At 53.0% G+C, this 19514-nt stretch overlaps 1 protein-coding gene across 3 annotated transcripts; it reads right to left on the reverse strand.

The window, feature by feature from the left end:
• Nucleotides 1–873: 873 nt before the first annotated feature.
• SUGP1 (SURP and G-patch domain containing 1) lies at nt 874–19405 on the reverse strand. Of its 3 annotated transcripts, none has more exons than XM_053966055.1 (14): nt 19364–19405; nt 17205–17376; nt 16705–16808; nt 15719–15937; nt 12392–12503; nt 10963–11066; nt 9733–9856; nt 7830–8470; nt 7478–7584; nt 6661–6838; nt 4574–4680; nt 3711–3856; nt 2660–2789; nt 874–1528 (listed from the first exon to the last, which is right to left on the reverse strand). In XM_053966055.1, exons 1-14 carry the CDS (start codon nt 19386–19388, stop codon nt 1502–1504), a joined length of 2196 nt encoding a protein of 731 aa, XP_053822030.1. In that variant the 5' UTR covers nt 19389–19405; the 3' UTR covers nt 874–1501. The 3 variants fall into 3 exon arrangements, with proteins under 3 accessions (XP_053822030.1, XP_053822029.1, XP_053822028.1); XM_053966054.1 differs by having other exon boundaries at nt 9733–9844; nt 12392–12515; XM_053966053.1 differs by having other exon boundaries at nt 12392–12515.
• Between the last annotated feature and the right edge of the window lie 109 nt (nt 19406–19514).

The following is a 19514-nucleotide window of genomic DNA, read 5'->3' on the forward strand; positions in this document are numbered from 1 at the left end:
GGACAGCGGGGACAGAGAGCGGGGACAGGGCACGGACAGCGGGGACAGAGAGCGGGGACAGCGAGCGGGGACAGCGGGGACAGGGCACGGACAGCGGGACACCAGGGATGGAGAGGCACGGAGGGACGGGGGACACCGGGCAGGGACGGACGGGGGGACACGGACGGACCCGGGAAGGGAGGAAAGGAGTCCTGGGAATAAGGAAGGACGAGGGGAGAAGGACTGGGATCAGGGACTGGGATCGGGAATGGGACTGGGATCCAGGGAAGGACTGGGATCAGGAATGGGATCGGGAATGGGATTTGGGACTGGGATCCAGGGAAGGACTGGGATCCACGGAAGGACTGGGATCAGGAATGGGATCCAGGGAATGACTGGGATCTGGGACTGGGATCTGGGACTGGAATCCAGGAAAGGACTGGGATCCAGTGAAGGACTGGGATCCGGGAATGGGATCCAGGGAAGGTCTGGGATCAAGAATGGGATCCAGGGAATGACTGGAACTGGGGACTGGGATAGGGAATGGGATCTCAGGAATGACTGGGATCGGGCTTCAGGAAGGACTGGGATTGGGGACTGGGATCGGGAATGGGATCCAGGAAGGACTGGGATCCCGGGGCCCCAGGCTCCCAGATTTTGGATTTTCCCTGGATAATCTTCCCCCCCCCCTCCAGCTTTGGAATGGTTTTAATTAAAAGCCAAACCCTTGACTTTGTAACTTAAAAAAGAATCATATCAAGTATCCCAAAAAAGGAACCAAATCCAGCTTTTTTCTCTGAAAATCCTTGGAAAACCCAGCTCCAGAGCAGCCTCCCACCCTAAAAAAAAAAAAAAAAAATCCCTCTCTTCCCAAAAAATTCTAAGGATTAAACCTAAGGAACAAACAAGTTTGATTTTATTTACAGACTCCATGAAGAAAATTTGTATTTCCAGAGTTTTTTTTTTTTTTTTTCCATTTTAGGACAACAAAATCCAACTGGATTTTTCCAAAGCGTGGTGCTGGAATTTTGTTGGATTTTTCCAAAGTGTGGCTTTGGAATTTTGGGTCTTCTTCATCCCAAAGCACAGGAGGTGTTGGCAAAATCCCTGGGAAGGGAATAAATCCCCCCTGGATCCATCAAATCCTGGAATTCCCAACGGATCCGGGCCAGATCCGCCCATCCAGAGGCAAAACTGGAGGCACTGGTTCCCCAAATTCCCCAAAATCCCTTGGATTTGGGATTCCAAGATGAAATCAAGGAATAAAATCCCCCCCCCTCCTGGAGCAGCACAAGATTTGCCATTCCCAAAAATCCCAAACTCCTTGGAACTGGAGGCACCTGGGGGATTTTTGGGGCTGCTCCAAACCCTCCCCGTGTCCCCAAAAAAAGCTGGGAAAGCTTTTCCATGGGGGAAGGAGGAGCTGTGATTCCAAAAAAAGCCGGATAATATCGGGAGAAAAGAGATGGATAATGAAGTTTGGGATAAGAATTCCCAGGAAATCTGTTGGGAAAAGCCCTCCTCAGTAGTAAGGTCGCCGTGGGTTGTTCTGTAGGGAGAAAAAAACAACGGAAAAATCATCAGGATTGGGGATTTTATCCCAAAAATCAACATCTGGATTCTCTGGGAAAGCCACTGGAATGTGACATTTTCCAAGTTTTTTTTTTTTCCCACCAAAATTAAAGGCAGTTTTTGGCTGGAAAGGGAAAAGGGAAAATCCAAGCTTGGTTTTGACCCCTGGAAAAAGGCAATTCCAAAGAAATAATGGGATTCAAGGAGAAGCTTCCCTTGGCAGGGGTTGAATTGGGATAAAGATGGGAATAAAATTGGGATTTGAAGGAAACAAAAAAATGGGAAGGAGAATTCTGCATCCAGGGAATTCCGGGAGGACGATTTGGTTCAGGATGAGGAGAGAATCCAAGAGGAATTTCCCAATTGCCAACATTCCCAGAGCTACCCCGGAGATCGCAGGGATTTGTCCCTGTGCCTGCCTGGGTTTGGGACACTCCCGTTCCAGGGGATCCGTCCCTGCCCCATCCCAATGGATCCATCCCTGCCCCGTTCCTGGGACTCTCCCTCATCACTGGCTCCATCCCATTCCCATTCCCAACTCCACTCCATCCATCCCATCCCTGTTCCCACGATGCCAATCCAATCCCACACCAGCGGGTTTGGCAGGAAGCGAGACACCAGCATCAATCCCATCCCATTCCCGTTATCCCAATCCCATTCCCATGATCCCTTTCCTGTTATCCCAATCCCATTCCCGTTATCCCAATCCCATTCCCGTTATCCCAATCCCATTCCCGTTATCCCATTTCCGTTATCCCAATCCCATTCCCATGATCCCATTCCTGTTATCCCAATCCCATTCCCGTTATCCCAATCCCGTTATCCCGTACCAGCGGGTTGGGCCGGAAGCGGTACACAGCATCAATCCCATCCCACTCCCGTTATCCCAATCCCATTCCCGTTATCCCGTTATCCCGTACCAGCGGGTTGGGCCGGAAGCGGTACGCCAGCATCAATCCCAATCCCATTCCCGTTATCCCGATCCCATTCCCGTTATCCCGTTATCCCATACCAGCGGGTTGGGCCGGAAGCGGTACACAGCATCAATCCCATCCCATTCCCGTTATCCCAATCCCATTCCCGTTATCCCAATCCCGTTATCCCGTACCAGCGGGTTGGGCCGGAAGCGGTACGCCAGCATCATGCGCTTGCGGAAGGCCTCGTACTCGTCGTCCTCCTTGGTCAGCTCCGCCGGGCGCTCGATCCCGAATCCCGCCCCGTCCATGGTCGTGGTGCCCCTGCAGGAAATCCGGGAATGGCTCGGACACCCTGGGAACCCCCACGGGAACTGTGCCCCGGGACCTCCCCGCATCTCCTTCCCAAATTCCCGGGGTTTGGATGGAAGCTGGGATTGGTCTCATTTCCCAAATTCCCAGGGTTTGGTGTTGGATGGAAGCAGGGATTGGTTTCCTATCCCAAATCCCTGGGAATTTGGATGGAAGCAGGGATTGGTTTCCTATCCCAAATCCCTGGGAATTTGGATGGAAGCTGGGATTGGTTTCCTATCCCAAATCCCTGGGAATTTGGATGGAAGCAGGGATTGGTTTCCTATCCCAAATCCCTGGGAATTTGGATGGAAGCAGGGATTGGTTTCCTATCCCAAATCCCTGGGAATTTGGATGGAAGCAGGGATTGGTTTCCTATCCCAAATTCCTGAGGTTTGGATGGAAGCTGATCCACCTTAAAAAACCCTTTGGAATACCCAAAGTGGGATCAAATCCCAACATTCCTGGGCATGGAATGAAATCAAGACTCGTAGGATCACACAAAGCTCAGATCCTGGCTGGAATATCCTCCCCTGGATGTGCTTCCCACTGTTTTTTTTTTAATATTTCCAGGATTTTATGACACCAAGGAGAGCAAATATTCCCAGGAATTTCCCATTTTAAGGATTTAATCCTGGGAGAAGGGAGGCGCAGACAGGAATTCTTGGAGCTGCACTTCCCTATGGAAATTTGGGTTGGAAATTCAGGATTTGGGCGCTCAGACAATTCCTGCACCAGCTACAGCCACAAATCCAGGAGAAATCTCCCCCCAAAAAATCAGGAATTCTCTGCTGGGCTGAGTTTTCCATGCTCAGGTGGGGAATCCCAGCTGGGCTGCGATTCCAGCAGGAATTCCTGGGAGAAAAGGAAGGAATTATCCGTAGGAGCACTCACTTGCTGACGGGATTTTTAATTCCCTGTCCATCGGATCCCAATCCCTCTCCTTCCTTCCATCCCATTTTCATCAGCATTTGGTATCCGATGTTTTCCACCGTCAGCTTGAATTCCTTGTACTCGGAATAATCCGGCTCCCGGCCCTCCTGCAGCGGGAAAAGCAGGGAAAGGGGGATTTTTTAATCCATGGATCACAGGGAAAGCAGCTCCACCCACCCCCAAACTGGGATTTTGGGAAAGAACTGCCAGGATTTCCCGGGATTCCAACAACAGCTCCGGAATTCCAGGTTGTTCCCTGGATCCAGCCTCAGATCCGTTCTTTCCTAAGGGAATCCCAGGGAATGTCAGGCCCCGTGCTGGAAAACAGGGATGAGGCAGCTTCCAGGAATTCCAGGGTTTGGGAAGGACTGGAAGGTGCTGGAGGTTGTGGGCTTGGGGTTTGCACTTCCTTGCAAACAGCTGGAGAAAAATTCCCATTTTTTCCCAGCTTGGTACCCACTGATCCCAAAGAGAGGGAGGTTTGTCTGGAATTCCAGAAAAATCCCAAATCGTGGAATTCCAGAGTGGAAAGGGACCTTAAAGCCCATCCAGTCCCGTGGGCAGGGACACTTCCCATGATGTTGGGAATGCTCCCAACATTTCTTGGACACTCCGAGGGATGGAGCAGCCACGGATCCTTTGGGAATTCCACCCCATTCCCTCCCAGGGAAGGGATTTTTCCCAAATATTGCCCCATTTCCCTGCTAAGAGTGGGAATCTGATCCCTTTTTTCCCCTGCAGGAATGCCTGGAGCAAGGAGCGCCCGAGGAATTCCCAGCCGTGGGATGAGTCCGGAGCATTCCCAGAATCCCAGAAATCCTCACCTTGAGTGCCTTGAAGGTCTCCATGAACTTTTCCAGCTCGTCGGGCGGGAGGAAATCCCCGATGAAATGTTTCCCTCGGCCCATCTGCGTCAGCTGCTCCGCCCACTCTGGAAAAGCAGGACAACCCCGAGCTCATGGAGAATCCCCTGGGATTCGTGGAGCAGCCCAGGGATGCACGAGATCCCCAGGCTGAGAAATCATGGAGAATCCCTTGGGATTTGTGCAGCAGCCCAGGAATGCCCATTGGGATCCCCACTCTGGAAAACCATGGAGAAAACCATGGAGAAAACCATGGGGAATTCCTTGGGATTCATGGAGCCTCCTAGGAACATGCACTGAGAATCCCTACTCTGGAAAACCACGGAGAGAGCAACATCCATGGAGAATCCCTTGGGATTTGTGGAGCCTCCCAGGAATGCCCAGTGAGATCACTTTGAAAAGCCATGGAAAAGAGAGCACTTATGGATCACCCCTTGGAATTTGGGGAGCATCCCAGGAGGGACTGTCCCTGCAGCTTCAAATCCAGGAGGATAGGGATGGAATTCACCCTCTGGAATGCTCTGGGATGGGATTCTCCCTGCAGCTCCCAGTCCAGCAGGATAGGGATGGAATTCCCCCTTTGGAATGCTGGGATCCCAGTCCAGCCTGCTGCTCCCTAGGGATGGAATTCCCTCTGGAATTCCCAGTCCCACCCACCCTGGGTCTTGTCCATCTCCCTAGGGATAGAAATCCCCCTTTGGAATGCTGATCCCACCCATCCTGGTGCTCCCTAGGGATGGAATTCCCATCTGGAACCCTCTGGAACTCTGAGTCCCACACACCCCATGTCCTGTCCATCTCCATGCGCACAGGCGGTGCTCCCTAGGGATGGAATTCCCAATCCCACCCATCCTGGTGCTCCCTAGGGATGGAATTCCCAATCCCACCCATCCTGGTGCTCCCTAGGGATGGAATTCCCACTGGAACTCCCAATCCCACGCACCCTCGTGCTCCCTAAGAATGGAATTCCCATCTGGAATTCCCAGTCCCACACACTCCACGTCCCTAGGGATGGAATTCCCTCTGGAATCCCCAATCCCACGCACCCCGGGTCTTGTCCATCTCCCTAGGGATGGAATTCCCATCTGGAATTCCCAATCCCACCCACCCTGCTGCTCCCCAGGGATGGAATTCCCTATCCCATCCACCCCATCTCCCCAGGGATGGAATTCCCTCTGGAATCCCCAGTGCCACGCACCCTGGGTCTTGTCCATCTCCATGCGGCGCAGGCGGTGCTCCGAAGGGATGGAATTCCCAATCCCACCCACCCTGGTGCTCCCCAGGGATGGAATTCCCTATCCCACCCACCCTGCTGCTCCCCAGGGATGCAATTCCCTCTGGAACCTTCAATCCTACCCACCCTGGGTCTTGTTCATCTCCCTAGGGATGGAATTCCCAATCCCACCCACCCTGGTGCTCCCCAGGGATGGAATTCCCTATCCCACCCACCCTGCTGCTCCCTAGGGATGGAATTCCCTCTGGAACCTCCAATCCTACCCACCCTGGGTCTTGTTCATCTCCCTAGGGATGGAATTCCCATCTGGAATTCCCAATCCCACCCACCCTGCTGCTCCCCAGGGATGGAATTCCCTCTGGAATCCCCACGCACCGCGGGTCTTGTCCATCTCCATGCGGCGCAGGCGGTGCTCCCTAGGGATGGAATTCCAATCCCACCCACCCTGCTGCTCCCTAGGGATGGAATTCCCAATCCCACCCACCCTGCTGCTCCCTAGGGATGGAATTCCCAATCCCACCCACCCTGCTGCTCCCCAGGGATGGAATTCCCTCTGGAATCCCCACGCACCGCGGGTCTTGTCCATCTCCATGCGGCGCAGGCGGTTCTCCCTAGGGATGGAATTCCCATCTGGAATTCCCAATCCCACCGACCCTGCTGCTCCCCAGAGGATGCAATTCCCTCTGGAACCTCCAATCCTACCCACCCTGGGTCTTGTTCATCTCCCTAGGGATGGAATTCCCATCTGGAATTCCCAATCCCACCCACCCTGCTGCTCCCCAGGGATGGAATTCCCTCTGGAATCCCCACGCACCGCGGGTCTTGTCCATCTCCATGCGGCGCAGGCGGTGCTCCCAGGTGCCCAGCTCGCTGTCCACCTCCTCGTCGCTGTCGTAGCCGTGCTGGTGCTGCTGCAGCGCCCGCTCCCACAGCAGCTGCATCTCCTGCATCGCCCGCTTGTGCTTCATGATCATGTCGTACATCTGCTGCATCTGGGAGCCCGGGGAAACAAAGGGGATCAGCGCGGGGAAAGGGGGTTTGTCCTGGGAAAGGGGATTTGTACTGGGAAATGGGGTTTGTCCTGGGAAATGGGGTTCAGCCCAGGGAAAGGGGATCTGTCCTGGGAAATGGGATTTGTCCTGGGAAATGGGATCTGTACTGGGGAAATGGGATTTGTCCTGGGGAAACGGGGTTCAGCCCGGGGAAAGGGGATCTGTCCTGGGAAATGGGGTTTGTCCTGGGGAAATGGGATTTGTCCTGGGAAATGGGGTTTGTCCTGAGAAAATGGGATCTGTCCTGGGAAAGTGGGATCTGTCCTGGGAAATGGGATCTGTCCTGGGAAAAATGGGATTAATCCCTGGAAAAGCTCCTCTGGTATCTGGGATTTTAGGGCTGTAAAAGTCCTGTGGGATTTGGGATTTTAGGGCTGGAAAGCTCCTTTGGGATTTTAGGGCTGGAAAGCTCCTTTGGGATTTGGGGTTTTTGGGCTGGAAAGCTCTTTATTCCCAAACCCTCTGCTATTCCGGCTGATTCCAGCCCCATGCTGCTCCCAAGGAATCCCAGGGATTCCATGATGGAAAACCTTTGTTATTCCCACGGGAGGGAACTCGGGGAGGATTTTTGGGATTCACCTCCTGCTGCTCCTTCAGCTGCTTCTTCTGGGCCTCTGAGAGCTCCGTGACTCCCACCAGTCCCACGGGTTTGCCCTTCTCGTATCCCAGACCCTTCAGGTCCTGAACTGCAGGAAAAAACAGGGAAAAACCTTTGGGAAAAATCTGGGAGATTGGAAAAATCTCAGAGAGGGAATTGAAGGGAATAAAAGGGTGGGAAAAGAAAAAAAAAAAAAAAAAGGAAAATAAAACCACTGGGAAAAAACGGGATTGACAGCAGAGATTCCTTGGAAAACTTGATCCACGTTCATCTCAGGAAAGAAAAAACCACTTTGGAGCCACGGAATTCCCAGGAAAACCCAATCCCACTCACCTGAGAGGGGAGAGGGAGAATCCAGCTGCTGCACCAGCTGGGGGAGGGGCAATTCCACCTTTTCCTCCTCCGGCCCCCACCGGCTCTTCCTCTTCTTTTTGGTGCTGCCCGGAGCGGGGCTCGGGACCGGGGCGGGATTTGGGGTCACGGATGGATTTGGGACCGTGGCAGGATTTGGGATTGCAGCTGGGTTTGGGATCAAGGCTGGATTTGGGATCAGGGCAGAATTTGGGGCCAGCTGATCCGGAGGGGAGGTGGAGGATGAGGATGGGGCAGGAGAGGCCGAGGGAATGGGAAGAGCGGCGGGAACGACGGGAGAGGGAACGGGAAGAGGCAGAGGCGGCGGGATGGGAATGGGGAGAGGGAGAGGGGAGGGAACAGGGAGAGGGGAGGGAACGGGGAGAGGGGAGGGAACGGGGAGAGGGGGGAAGCACAGAGGGGAGGGAGAAGCCTCGGGGCTGCTTTTCCGTTTGAGGCCGGATTCTCCGGGAAAAGGGGAGCCCCCGGGAAAGGGGGGATTCCCGGGAAAGGGGGGATTCCCAGGAAAGGGGGAGCCCCCGGGGGCAGCCCGGGCCCTGCGGAACTCCTCGAGCTTCTGGCGGTAGTAGCGGTGCCCTTTGCTGTGGGGCTCGTACAGGAACCTGCAAACAACGGGATCAGCCGGGAATGCCAGCCTGGAATGCTCCCAGGGCATTCCCAGGGCATTCCCAGGGCATTCCCAGCTCTCCAGCTCCACTCAGAGCAGGGATCCAGCCGTGGAATTCCTGCCTGGATTGCCCACAGCATTCCCAGATCGTTCCCAACTCCACTCAGAGCAGGGATCCAGCTGTGGAATTCCTGCCTGAAATGCTCACAGCATTCCCAGATCGTTCCCAGCTCCACTCAGAGCAGGGATCCAGCCGTGGAATTCCTGCCTGGATTGCCCACAGCATTCCCAGATCATTCCCAGCTCCACTCAGAGCAGGGATCCAGCCGTGGAATTCCTGCCTGTCATTCCCAGCTCTCCAGTCAGTCTCAGGGCTGGGATCCACCACAGTTTCCTCAGGAATTTTCCTTCCTGCAATTCCCAGAGCATTCCCAGCTCTCCAGGGCTGGGATCCAGCACTGGAATTTTCCTTCCTGGAATGCCCACAGCATTCCCAGAGCATTCCCAGCTCTCCAGGGCTGGGATCCAGCAGAGTTTTCTCAGGAATTTTCCCTCCTGCAATTCCCAGAGCATTCCCAGCTCTCCAGGGCTGGGATCCAGCACTGGATTTTTCCCTCCTGCAATTCCCAGAGCATTCCCAGCTCTCCAGCACCATCCCGTGTATTCCTGCAGCCAGTGCAGCTTCCACTGGCATCAGGGAACACAATTCCATAAAGGAAAACCAGCCCCAAAAAGCAGGAATGTGCTGCACCCCAAACTTGAGCACCTCAAGTCTCACCGCTCCAAAACCCCAGTGTCCTCCTAAGCTCAGAATTCCCGGGAATTTCCCAGTCAATTTCATGGGAATTCCCTGGAAAACAACCCCTAAAAATCAGGAATTCCCTGTACCTGAAGGCAGGGTTCTCCCTGTTGTGCTGCAGGGCAAAGTTCTCACCTCAGCCCCCCCAAACTCGAGCCCACTCAAATCCCATTTCTCTGAAACCCCAATGTCCTCCTAAACTCAGAATTCCCAGGACTTTCCCTGGGAATTCCTTGGGAAAACAGCCCCCCAAAAGCCAGGAATTCTGCACACCTGAAGGCAGGGTTCTCCCTGTTGTTCTGCAGGGCAAAGTTCTCACCTCAGCCCCCCCAAACTTGAGCCCCCTCAAGTCCTGCTTCTCCAAAACCCCAATGTCCTCCTAAACTCAGATTTCCCAGGACTTTCCCTGGGAATTTCCTGGGAAAAAAAGCCCCCCAAAAGCCAGGAATTCTGCACACCTGAAGGCAGGGTTCTCCCTGTTGTTCTGCAGGGCAATGGCCTCCACCTCGGGCCCCCCCGCAGCCACGAACTGCGCCAGCTTCTCCGCCGAGTTCCGCGTCTCCTGGTCGGCTGGGGGGGAAACTTTAGGCAGGGATTAGTCCTGGGCCCAGCTCACCCCAGCCCAGCCTAACCCGGCCTAAGGACCCCAGAGAGGCCTAAAGTCGGGTTTAAAGGAGGAGAATTGGTACAAAGGAACAGTTAAATAGCATGAAACATCAGGTTAAATCTGACTTTGGGAGCAGGGACGGGGCCTAAGGAACCCAGTGAGGCCTAAAGCCGGGTTTAAAGGGGGAGAATTGGTACAAAGGAATGGCTGAGTGGCACAAAAACTTCAGCTTAAACCCGAGTTTGGGGAGCAGGGACAGGGCCTAACCCAGCCCAAGGGCCCCAAGAGCAGGATTAGGCCAAATGTTGGGTTTAAAGGGGGACAATTGGCACAAAGGAACAGCTGAAAGCACAAAAACTGCAGCTTAGGCCTGACTTTGGGGAGCAGGGATGGGAGAGATGAGACATAAGGCACCTTTGGGCTCCCAAATCCCAAATTTTCCGTGTGTCAGGCACTTTTCTCTAGGATCAAACCACTTGGAATTAAGCCCAGTTAACGGTTTTGTCATTTTCCCCTCTATCAGGAACTTTTCCATAGGATTAAATCACCTGGATTTATCCCTAATTAAAAAATTTTGATTTTTCCCTTGTGCCAGGCATTTTTCCCATAGGATTACACCACCCAGGATTATCCACATTTCAGCATTTTGCCCCTGAATTACCCAGGAACAACAGGAAATCCTTTGGAAAATTCCAAATTCCCTATAAACCCACTTAACTCTCCTCTCACTGCACCCCCTGGAGGCTGTTTCAGGGGAAATTCCCTATGGAAAATCCCAAATCTCACCTGGAAAAGGGTGGATACTCCCATCAAACCCAACAAAAACTGAGGGGAAAAAATTCCCCTCTTCCTAAATTTTCAATGCTGGAGAATTATTTTGGAATATTTTTGACAACTACAAGGAAAATCCCATTCAAAATCCCAGGAATATTTTGGGAATCCACATTTTTTTGGCACAAGGATTTGATTCTCCTTGTGTTGGGAATTTTCTTTCCAGGCAGCCAAATCTTCACCCCACTCCCAAATAAACCCCAAATTTCCCTCGTGCTGTTGCCATTCCCCAGATTTTAGTGGGAATTACCTTTTTGGGAAGAGGCTGCTTGGGAATTTTGATTTTCTTTCCTTATTTCTGCCACTTTCTTCCTGTAGTAAAGGAATTCTCTGCTGTTCTTATCATGCAAAAACCTGGGAAAAAGGCAAATCCAAATATTGATATTCTGGGATAGAAACAGCTCCAACTCCCACATGGAAAAGTGGAGGAACTACTCAGAATGCACCTAAAACATGGAATTGGATTTTGGAGTTTTATTCCAAGGATTTGCATCCAAATTTTTGTTGCTTGAAGGGAAATTAAGGAGGAATCCTTTGCTCACCAGTGCTGGGATTAAAAAAATTTTTCACCCCTCAAATCCAAACATTTTCTCCCCTCAAATCCCAAATTTTCCCCCTCAGGAAAGAGCACCAAGCCCAAATTTTCCCCTCTCAAATCCCAAATTTTCCCCATCGGGGAAGAATAAGAAACCTAAATTTCTCCCCCAGCTCAAATCCCAAATTCTCCCCCCCTCAGGGAAGAACACCAAACCCAAACTTTCCCCTCTCAAATCCCAAATTTTCCCTCTCAGGGAAGAACACTGAACCCAAACTTTCCCCTCTAGCTCAAATCCCAAATTTTCCCCCTCAGGAAAGAGCACCAAGCCCAAATTTTCCTCTCTAGCTCAAATCCCAAATTTTCCCCCTCAGAGAAGAACACCAAACCCAAACTTTCCCCTCTCAAATCCCAATTTTTCCCCCTCAGGGAAGAACACTGAACCCAAACCTTCCCCTCTCAAATCCCAATTTTTCCCCCTCAGGGAAGAACACTAAACCCAAACCTTCCCCTCTCAAATCCCAAATTTTCCCCCTCAGGAAAGAGCACCAAGCCCAAATTTTCCCCTCTATCTCAAATCCCAAATTCTCCCTCAGGGAAGAACACTAAACCCAAACTTTCCCCTCTCAAATCCCAAATTCTCCCTTAGGGAAGAACACTGAACCCAAACCTTCCCCTCTCAAATCCCAATTTTTCCCCCTCAGGAAAGAGCACCAAGCCCAAATTTTTCTCTCTATCTCAAATCCCAAATTCTCCCTCAGGGAAGAACACTAAACCCAAACTTTCCCCTCTCAAATCCCAAATTCTCCCTTAGGGAAGAACACTGAACCCAAACCTTCCCCTCTCAAATCCCAATTTTTCCCCCTCAGGAAAGAGCACCAAGCCCAAATTTTTCTCTCTAGCTCAAATCCCAAATTTTCCCCCTCAGGGAAGAACACTAAACCCAAACCTTCCCCTCTCAAATCCCAAATTTTCCCTCTCAGGGAAGAACACCAAACCCAAACCTTCCCCTCTCAAATCCCAAATTCTCCCTTAGGGAAGAACACCAAGCCCAAACTTCCCCCGCTGACAGGGAACAACCCCCAGAGCCCACTCCTGCCTCCTCCTGCCCCTTTCCTCGGGATGAAAGCATTCCCAAACTCACGAAAAAGCAGGATTGTCCTTGTAGTCCTCCATGGCGACCTTCTCGAGCTCGGGGCCGCCCTCAGCCACGAACCTTGCCAGCTTTTCCACCACCTGCCGCGTCTCCGAGTCCTCTGGGGGCAAAACTTTAAGGAGGCTGTCAGTACTTGGGGTTCAACTGCCCCCAAACGGGAAACAGGGAATTACTGCCGAAAACCACGGAGCAGACACATGGGAATATGGGAAGAGAAAGGGTGAAACGGGGCAGGCAGTTGTAGAAAGGCGTTCACAGCACAATTCCTGATTTCCTGCAGGGTTCTGAGCTCCCCCGGGGGAAATCTAAAGTTTGGGGTGGGAGGAGGTTAAAGCTCGTCCCATTCCCGCTTTTTCTGCTATCCTGAGCTTTCCCTGGACACTTCCACAGCTTCTCTGGGAATTGCAGCCCAGCCCCTCATCACCCCCGCCCCCAGCCAGGAATTCCTTCCCAAAATCCCACCTAAACCCACCCTCCCTCAGTTTGAAGGCATTCCCTGGCTCCTGGAATTCCATCCCTTATCCCAAATTCTCTGCAGCTCTCCTGGAGCCCTTTTAGGCTCCGAGGTCTGCCTGGAATTTCCCTTCTCCAACCGTTCTGTGGCCACTCCCGGGGATCCAGGGGCAGCCACAGCTTCTCTGGGAATTCCAGCCCATTCCAGCCAGGAATTCCTTCCCAAAATCCCACTGAAATTCCCCTTTCTCTGTTTAAACCCATTCCCTGTGTCCTGTCCCTCCATCCCGTGTCCCAACTCCCTCTCCAGCTCTCCTGGAGCCCCTTTAGCTTCTGGAAGCAGCTCCAAGGTTTTCCTGGAGCCTTCTCTTTTCCCACTTTCCTTGGGCATTCCAGGCATTGGGAATCCACCACCCCATCCCAGTCTGGAGGTTTCCATTGCTCCCAGTTCATCCCAGCTTTAACTGTGGCACAGCTGGCTCCTGCTGGATTTGCTCCTTACAAATCCCAGCAGGGAAAGAGCAGGAATTCGGTTTTAATCCAGATTCCAGCTGCCAAGCCATTCCCAGAACTGTGGGGCTGGAGCAGCAGCTTTTCCTGCTCCAAAAAAAAAAAAAAAAACAAAAACCTGGAGTTTGGCTTCTGTGCCCAGGAATTCCCACAGGGATCACAGAGTGGGAATAAACCCAGCGATTTTGGGCATTTTGGGAAGCCAGAGCAGAGCCACCCGCACTGATCCAGCCCCAAAATCCTGGAATTAAGGCAAAGCCACCTCAGCTCTCTCATATTCCCCATGTTTCACGCTCAAACCCCAGATTCCCAGGATTGTGCTGGTACAAATCCCAGCAGAAAGGGTTCTGTGGGACTCTGGGGCTGGATAAATGAAGCCACAAAGCCGAGCGTGGCTCGCTGAGCTCCTTTTATCCGTTAAAACCCACCCGTGAAATTCCCATTCTGAGGCAAATCTGCCTCGGGGCTTCCTGCCCTGGATGATCCCTATAAAACCCGGGATAATTCCTGCCACATCCTTGTTTTTCCAGGCATCCAGGACCTACAGGTGAGATTTTTTTACCTGGATTTTGCGTTTTACCTGGGCACAATTCCGTGCTGGACGCGTTGTTTATTTTATTTATTCACACACATGGATTTCCCCTGCACTAATTCCTCCTTTTCCAGCATTTAAACCCCCTAAAATCCCATTTTAAGGTCAAGAACCAGGATTTCCTGGAGAGCCCAGCACTTGGTACAACATTCCAAAAGTGCAAATCAGAATTTTTAGGATTTGCCACCCACCAAATCCATTAAATCACAACATTTTCCTCCCTACCCGTTATTTTCCCAAATTTTTGGCTGGCTAAGCACTCAGATAATTTGGAGAAAATAAATTTTTCTGGGCTGACGTCAGTAATACTTAAACATTGAATTCAAAGAAGGTCAGAAATATCTAAAATATCAGGAATTGAATATGCAAAATATTGGGAATTTCACATCTAAAACGTCAGGAATTTCATCCCTCAGATTTTGGTTGGATTTGGAAGAGCCCACCAGCATTAACTGCTGGAATTTCCAGTCCATAAAGGAGAAATCTGCCCCAAAACTGTGCTGGGAATATACATTTCTGGAAAATAGGGATAAAATAACCAGCTTTCCAATGGGGCTGAGGGAATCCTGTCCCAAACTGAGCCCTGTCCTGGGATAAAACCACCCCAAATCCTGTCCCAAACTGAGCCCTGTCCTGGGATAAAACCACCCCAAATCCTGTCCCAAACTGAGCCCTGCCCTGGGATAGAACCACCCCAAATCCTGTCCCAAACTGAGCCCTGCCCTGGGATAAAACCACCCCAAATCCTGTCCCAGACTGAGCCCTGTCCTGGGATAAAACCACCCCAAATCCTGTCCCAATTTGATCCCTATCCTAGGAGGGAATCCTGGCCCTCCCTGACCCTTATCCTAGGATAAATCCACCCAGCTTCCCACCAGGACTGAGGGAATCCAATCCCAAACTGATCCCTGTCCCAGGATCTGAAACCCATCCCATTCCCCACCGGGACTGAGGGAATCCTATCCCAAACTGATCCCTGTCCCAGAATCTGAACCCTTATCCCAAAACCTGAATCCCACCCCATTCCCCACTGGGCCTGAGGGAATCCAATTCCAAACTCAACCCTTATCCCAAAACCTAAACCCCATCCCATTCCCCACTGGGACTGAGGGAATCCAATCCCAAACTGATCCCTGTCCCAGAATCTGAACCCTTATCCCAAAACCTGAATCCCATCCCATTCCCCACTGGGACTGAGGGAATCCAATCCCAAACTGATCCCTGTCCCAGAATCTGAACCCTTATCCCAAGACCTGAATCCCACCCCATTCCCCACTGGGCCTGAGGGAATCCAATCCCAAACTGATCCCTGTCCCAGAATCTGAACCCTTATCCCAAAACCTGAATCCTACCCCATTCCCCACCAGGACTGAGGCAATTCCAATCCCAAACTGATCCCTGTCCCAGAATCTGAACCCTTATCCCAAAACCTGAATCCTACCCCATTCCCCACCAGGACTGAGGGAATCCAATCCCAAACTCAACCCTTATCCCAAAACCTGAATCCCACCCCATTCCCCACCAGGACTGAGGGAATCCAAACCCAAACTCAACCCTTACCCCAAAACCTGAGCCCCACCCCATTCCCCACCAGGACTGAGGCAATTCCAATCCCAAACTGATCCCTGTCCCAGAATCTGAACCCTTATCCCAAGACCTGAATCCCACCCCATTCCCCACTGGGCCTGAGGGAATCCTGCCCCCACTACCCCGGGATGGACATTCCCAGCTCCAGCCCCAGAGCAGGAGCTGCCACTGACCTTTGATCTCCAACCACTGCTCGTAATCCTCCTCCTCCTCCTCGTCGGGGCCCTGGAAGACGCTGAGGCGGCTCAGGACGGGGCTGGGTTTGGGCAGGGAGAGGCTCCGGGCCTGCAGCATGCGGCTCAGGGCCTGCCCCGGCCGCTTCCCCAGCAGCGCCGGCTTCTTCCCGGGGGTTGGGGCGTTCCCGGGGGTGTTGGGGGGATTTGGGGCATTTTCTGGGGAGAAAATGAAGGGAAATTATTCTTGGAAATCCCGTGTTTGATGTGGGAAAGTCTCAGGGCCTGCCCCGGCCGCTTCCCCATCAGCGCCAGCTTCTTCCCAGGGTTTGGAGCTGCGGCATTCCCTGAGCTGTTGGGGGGATTTGGGGCATTTTCTGGGGAGAAAATGAAGGGAAATTATTCTGGGGAATTCTGGGTTTGGGGTGGGAAAGGCTCCAGGCCTGGAGCGTTCAGCTCAGGGCCTGCTCCAGCTGCTTCTTTCAGGGGTTTGGAGCTGGGCCATTCCCAGAGTGGTTGTGGGGATTTGGGGCAGTTTCTGAGGGGAGAATAAAGAGGAAATTATTCCTGGAAGTCCTGGGTTTGGGGTGGGAAAGGCTCCAGGCCTGAAGCGTTCAGCTCAGGGCCTGCTCCAGCTGCTTCTTTCAGGGGTTTGGGGATGGGGCATTTATGGAGTTGTTGGGGGGATTTTTCTGTGGAGAAATTGAAAGGAGATTATTCCTGGGAATCCTGGGGTTTGGGCTGGGCTATTTGTTAGGGGGATTTAGGGCATTTTCTGAAGTCAGAAGGAAGGGAAATTATTCCTGGGAATCCTGGGTTTGGGTTGGGAGAGGCTCCAGGTCTGCCCCAGCCGCTTCTTCCCCAGGTTTGGAGTTGGGGCATTCCCAGAATTTTTGGGGGGGGATTTGGGGCAGTTTGTGAGGGGAGAATGAAGGGGACAGAGTTCCTGGGAATCCCCGGTTTGGGTTGGGAAAGGAAGGACCTACCAGCATTGGATTTTTCCCTCTGGAGCTTCAGGAATTGCTGCAGGAAGCTCCCATCGTTCACAAACTTGTTGGACACGGAGGCCTCGCTCTCGGAGCCATCGTCGCTGAGCGGGGACAGAAAAACAGGAGCTGGAATTTGGGAGCTTCCCTGCCCTTCCCATGTGGGATTCGGGACAGGAAAAACGCCTGGAATTGGTCATTTTCCTCACCTGCCACCAAATTCCCAAAAGAACCTCAGATCTCTTTCCTCCTCTATTAAAATTGGGATTTTCCTCCCCTTGCTCCACTAAAACTGGGATTTTTGCTCCCTAATCCACCAAAACCGTGATTTTCCTCCTCCTGCTCCATTAAAATCGGGATTTTCCTTCCTTTCTCCATTAAAATTGTGATCTTCCTCCCTCTGCTCCACCAAAAGTGAGCTTTTCCTCCCTCAGCTCCCTTTCCCAATTCCCCCCATTTCTGGCAGCCGGAAGGCCGGGATTCCCGGGATTCCCACGTACTCTCCGAGCAGCGGGAGCTGCGGGATGCTGAGGGAATTCTGCCGCGCCTGCTGCTCCAGCCGGGCCTCGATTTCCCGTTTTTTCTGGGCGATCAGCTCCTCCTGCTGCAGGATGTTCACGCTCGTCTTGGCCGACTTGGACTGGGACACGCCGAACCACCGGCTCGCCTTCCCTGAGGGAAAAGGGCAGGAATCAGCACGGGAATTGGCTGGAATGAGGAGCGCATTCCCTGAGGGAAAAAGGTGGGAATTAACTCGGGAATTGTCAGGAATCAGGGGTGCATTCCCTGAGGGAAAAAGGCAGGAATTAGCCTGGGAACTGGCTGGAATCAGGGGCACCTTCCCTGAGGGAGAAGGCGGGAATTAGCCCGGGAATTGTCAGGAATGAGGGCGCATTCCCTGAGGGAAAAAGGCGGGAATTAGCCTGGGAATTGTCCGGAATGAGGGGTGCATTCCCTGAGGGAAAAAGGTAGGAATTAACTCGGGAATTGTCAGGAATCAGGGGTGCATTCCCTGAGGGAAAAGGGCAGGAATTAGCCTGGGAACTGTCAGGAATGAGGGGCGCATTCCCTGAGGGAAAAAGGCGGGAATTAACTCGGGAATTGTCAGGAATGAGGAGCCCCTACCCTGGGGGAAAAAGGCGGGAATTAGCCTGGGAATTGTCCGGAATGAGGGGCGTATTCCCTGAGGGAAAAAGGCGGGAATTAGCCTGGGAACTGGCTGGAATCAGGGGCACCTTCCCTGAGGGAAAAAGGCGGGAATTAACTTGGGAATTGTCAGGAATCAGGGGCGTATTCCCTGAGGGAAAAGGTGGGAATTGACACGGGAATTGTCAGGAATCAGGGGCGCATTCCCTGAGGGAAAAAGGTGGGAATTAACTCGGGAATTGTCGGGAATCAGGGGCGCATTCCCTGAGGGAAAAGGGTGGGAATTAGCCTGGGAATTGTCAGATGAGGGACGTATTCCCTGAGGGAAAAAGGCGGGAATTAACTCGGGAATTGTCAGGAATCAGGGGCCCCTTCCCTGAGGGAAAAAGGCGGGAATTAGCCTGAGAATTGTCAGGAATGAGGGACCCCTTCCCTGAGGGAAAAAGGCTGGAATTAGCCTGGGAATTGTCAGGAATGAGGAGCGCATTCCCTGAGGGAAAAGGCCAGGATTTAATAGGGATCATCCCAAATAAAGGCTCACATTCCCTGAGGGAAAAAGGTGGGAATTAACCTGGGAATTGTCCGGAATGAGGAGCGTATTTCCCTGAGGGAAAAGGAGGGAATTAATGGAGAGACCATCCCAAACCAAGGCTGGTCTTCCCTGTGGAAAAAGGGGGGAATGAACAGGGACCATCCCGAAATTAGGGGCATCTTTCCTGAAGGAAAAAGCTGGTGTTTAACAGGAATCATCCTGAATCGAGGGTCGCATTCCCTGTGGGAAAATAGAGGGAATTAACGGGAAACCATTCCAAATCAAGGCTCGTACTTCCTACGGGAAAAGAGGGGAGATTAACACAGGCATCATCCCAAAACAAGGCTTGCTCTCCCTGTGGGAAAAGGGAAGGAATAAACTGTGGGATCACCCCAAACTCAGCACCTCTATAGAAAAAAAAAAAAAGGAAAAAAAAATCAACAGTGGGGTCTCCACAAACCACCAGCTCAGCTTTCCTACGGGAAAAGGGAGGGAATGAACAGTTGGGTTTCCTGTGGGAAAAGGAGAGGAAAAATCATCAGTGGAGCCTCCCCGAACTACCGGCTCTGCTTCCCTGGGGGAAGAGAGGAGGAAAAATAACGGGGAGACCACCCCGCACCCCGGGCTCGGATTTCCTGTGAGAAAACGGGGGGAAATTAACAGAGGAGCCATCCCGAACCAGCAGCCCGGCTTCCCTAGGGGAAAACGAGCCGGGAACGACCGCGGGGATCCAACCCGAGATCCCGGATCGGCTCCGCTGCGGGGAAAAAGGAGGGAATTTAACGGGGGGAGCTTCCCCCAGCCCCCTGCTCTGCCGGCACACCCCCACCCCGGGCGCACACCCCCACCCCCGCCTGCCGGAGCCCCGGGAGCGGTGGGGCCGAGCCGGGGGATGGCAGCGAGGTGGGAGGAGCGGGGCAGAGCCCCGGGAGGGCCGGGGCAGAGCCGGGAGCGGCGGGAGCCGCCCGGCCCGGGCCGTACCTGGCGCATCCCTGTGGTTGTCCATTTTGGAGCCCCCGTCCCAGCATGCCCCGCGCCGGGCGCGCCGCGCCAGGGGCCGCGCCAGTGCAAGCGCCCCTGGGAGATGTAGTCCCTCCGGGGGCCATCCCGCCGCTCTCCCCGCTCCTCCCGC

The sequence above is a fragment of the Vidua chalybeata genome, chromosome 27 (assembly GCF_026979565.1).
Source record: "Vidua chalybeata isolate OUT-0048 chromosome 27, bVidCha1 merged haplotype, whole genome shotgun sequence".
NCBI lineage: Eukaryota > Metazoa > Chordata > Aves > Passeriformes > Viduidae > Vidua > Vidua chalybeata.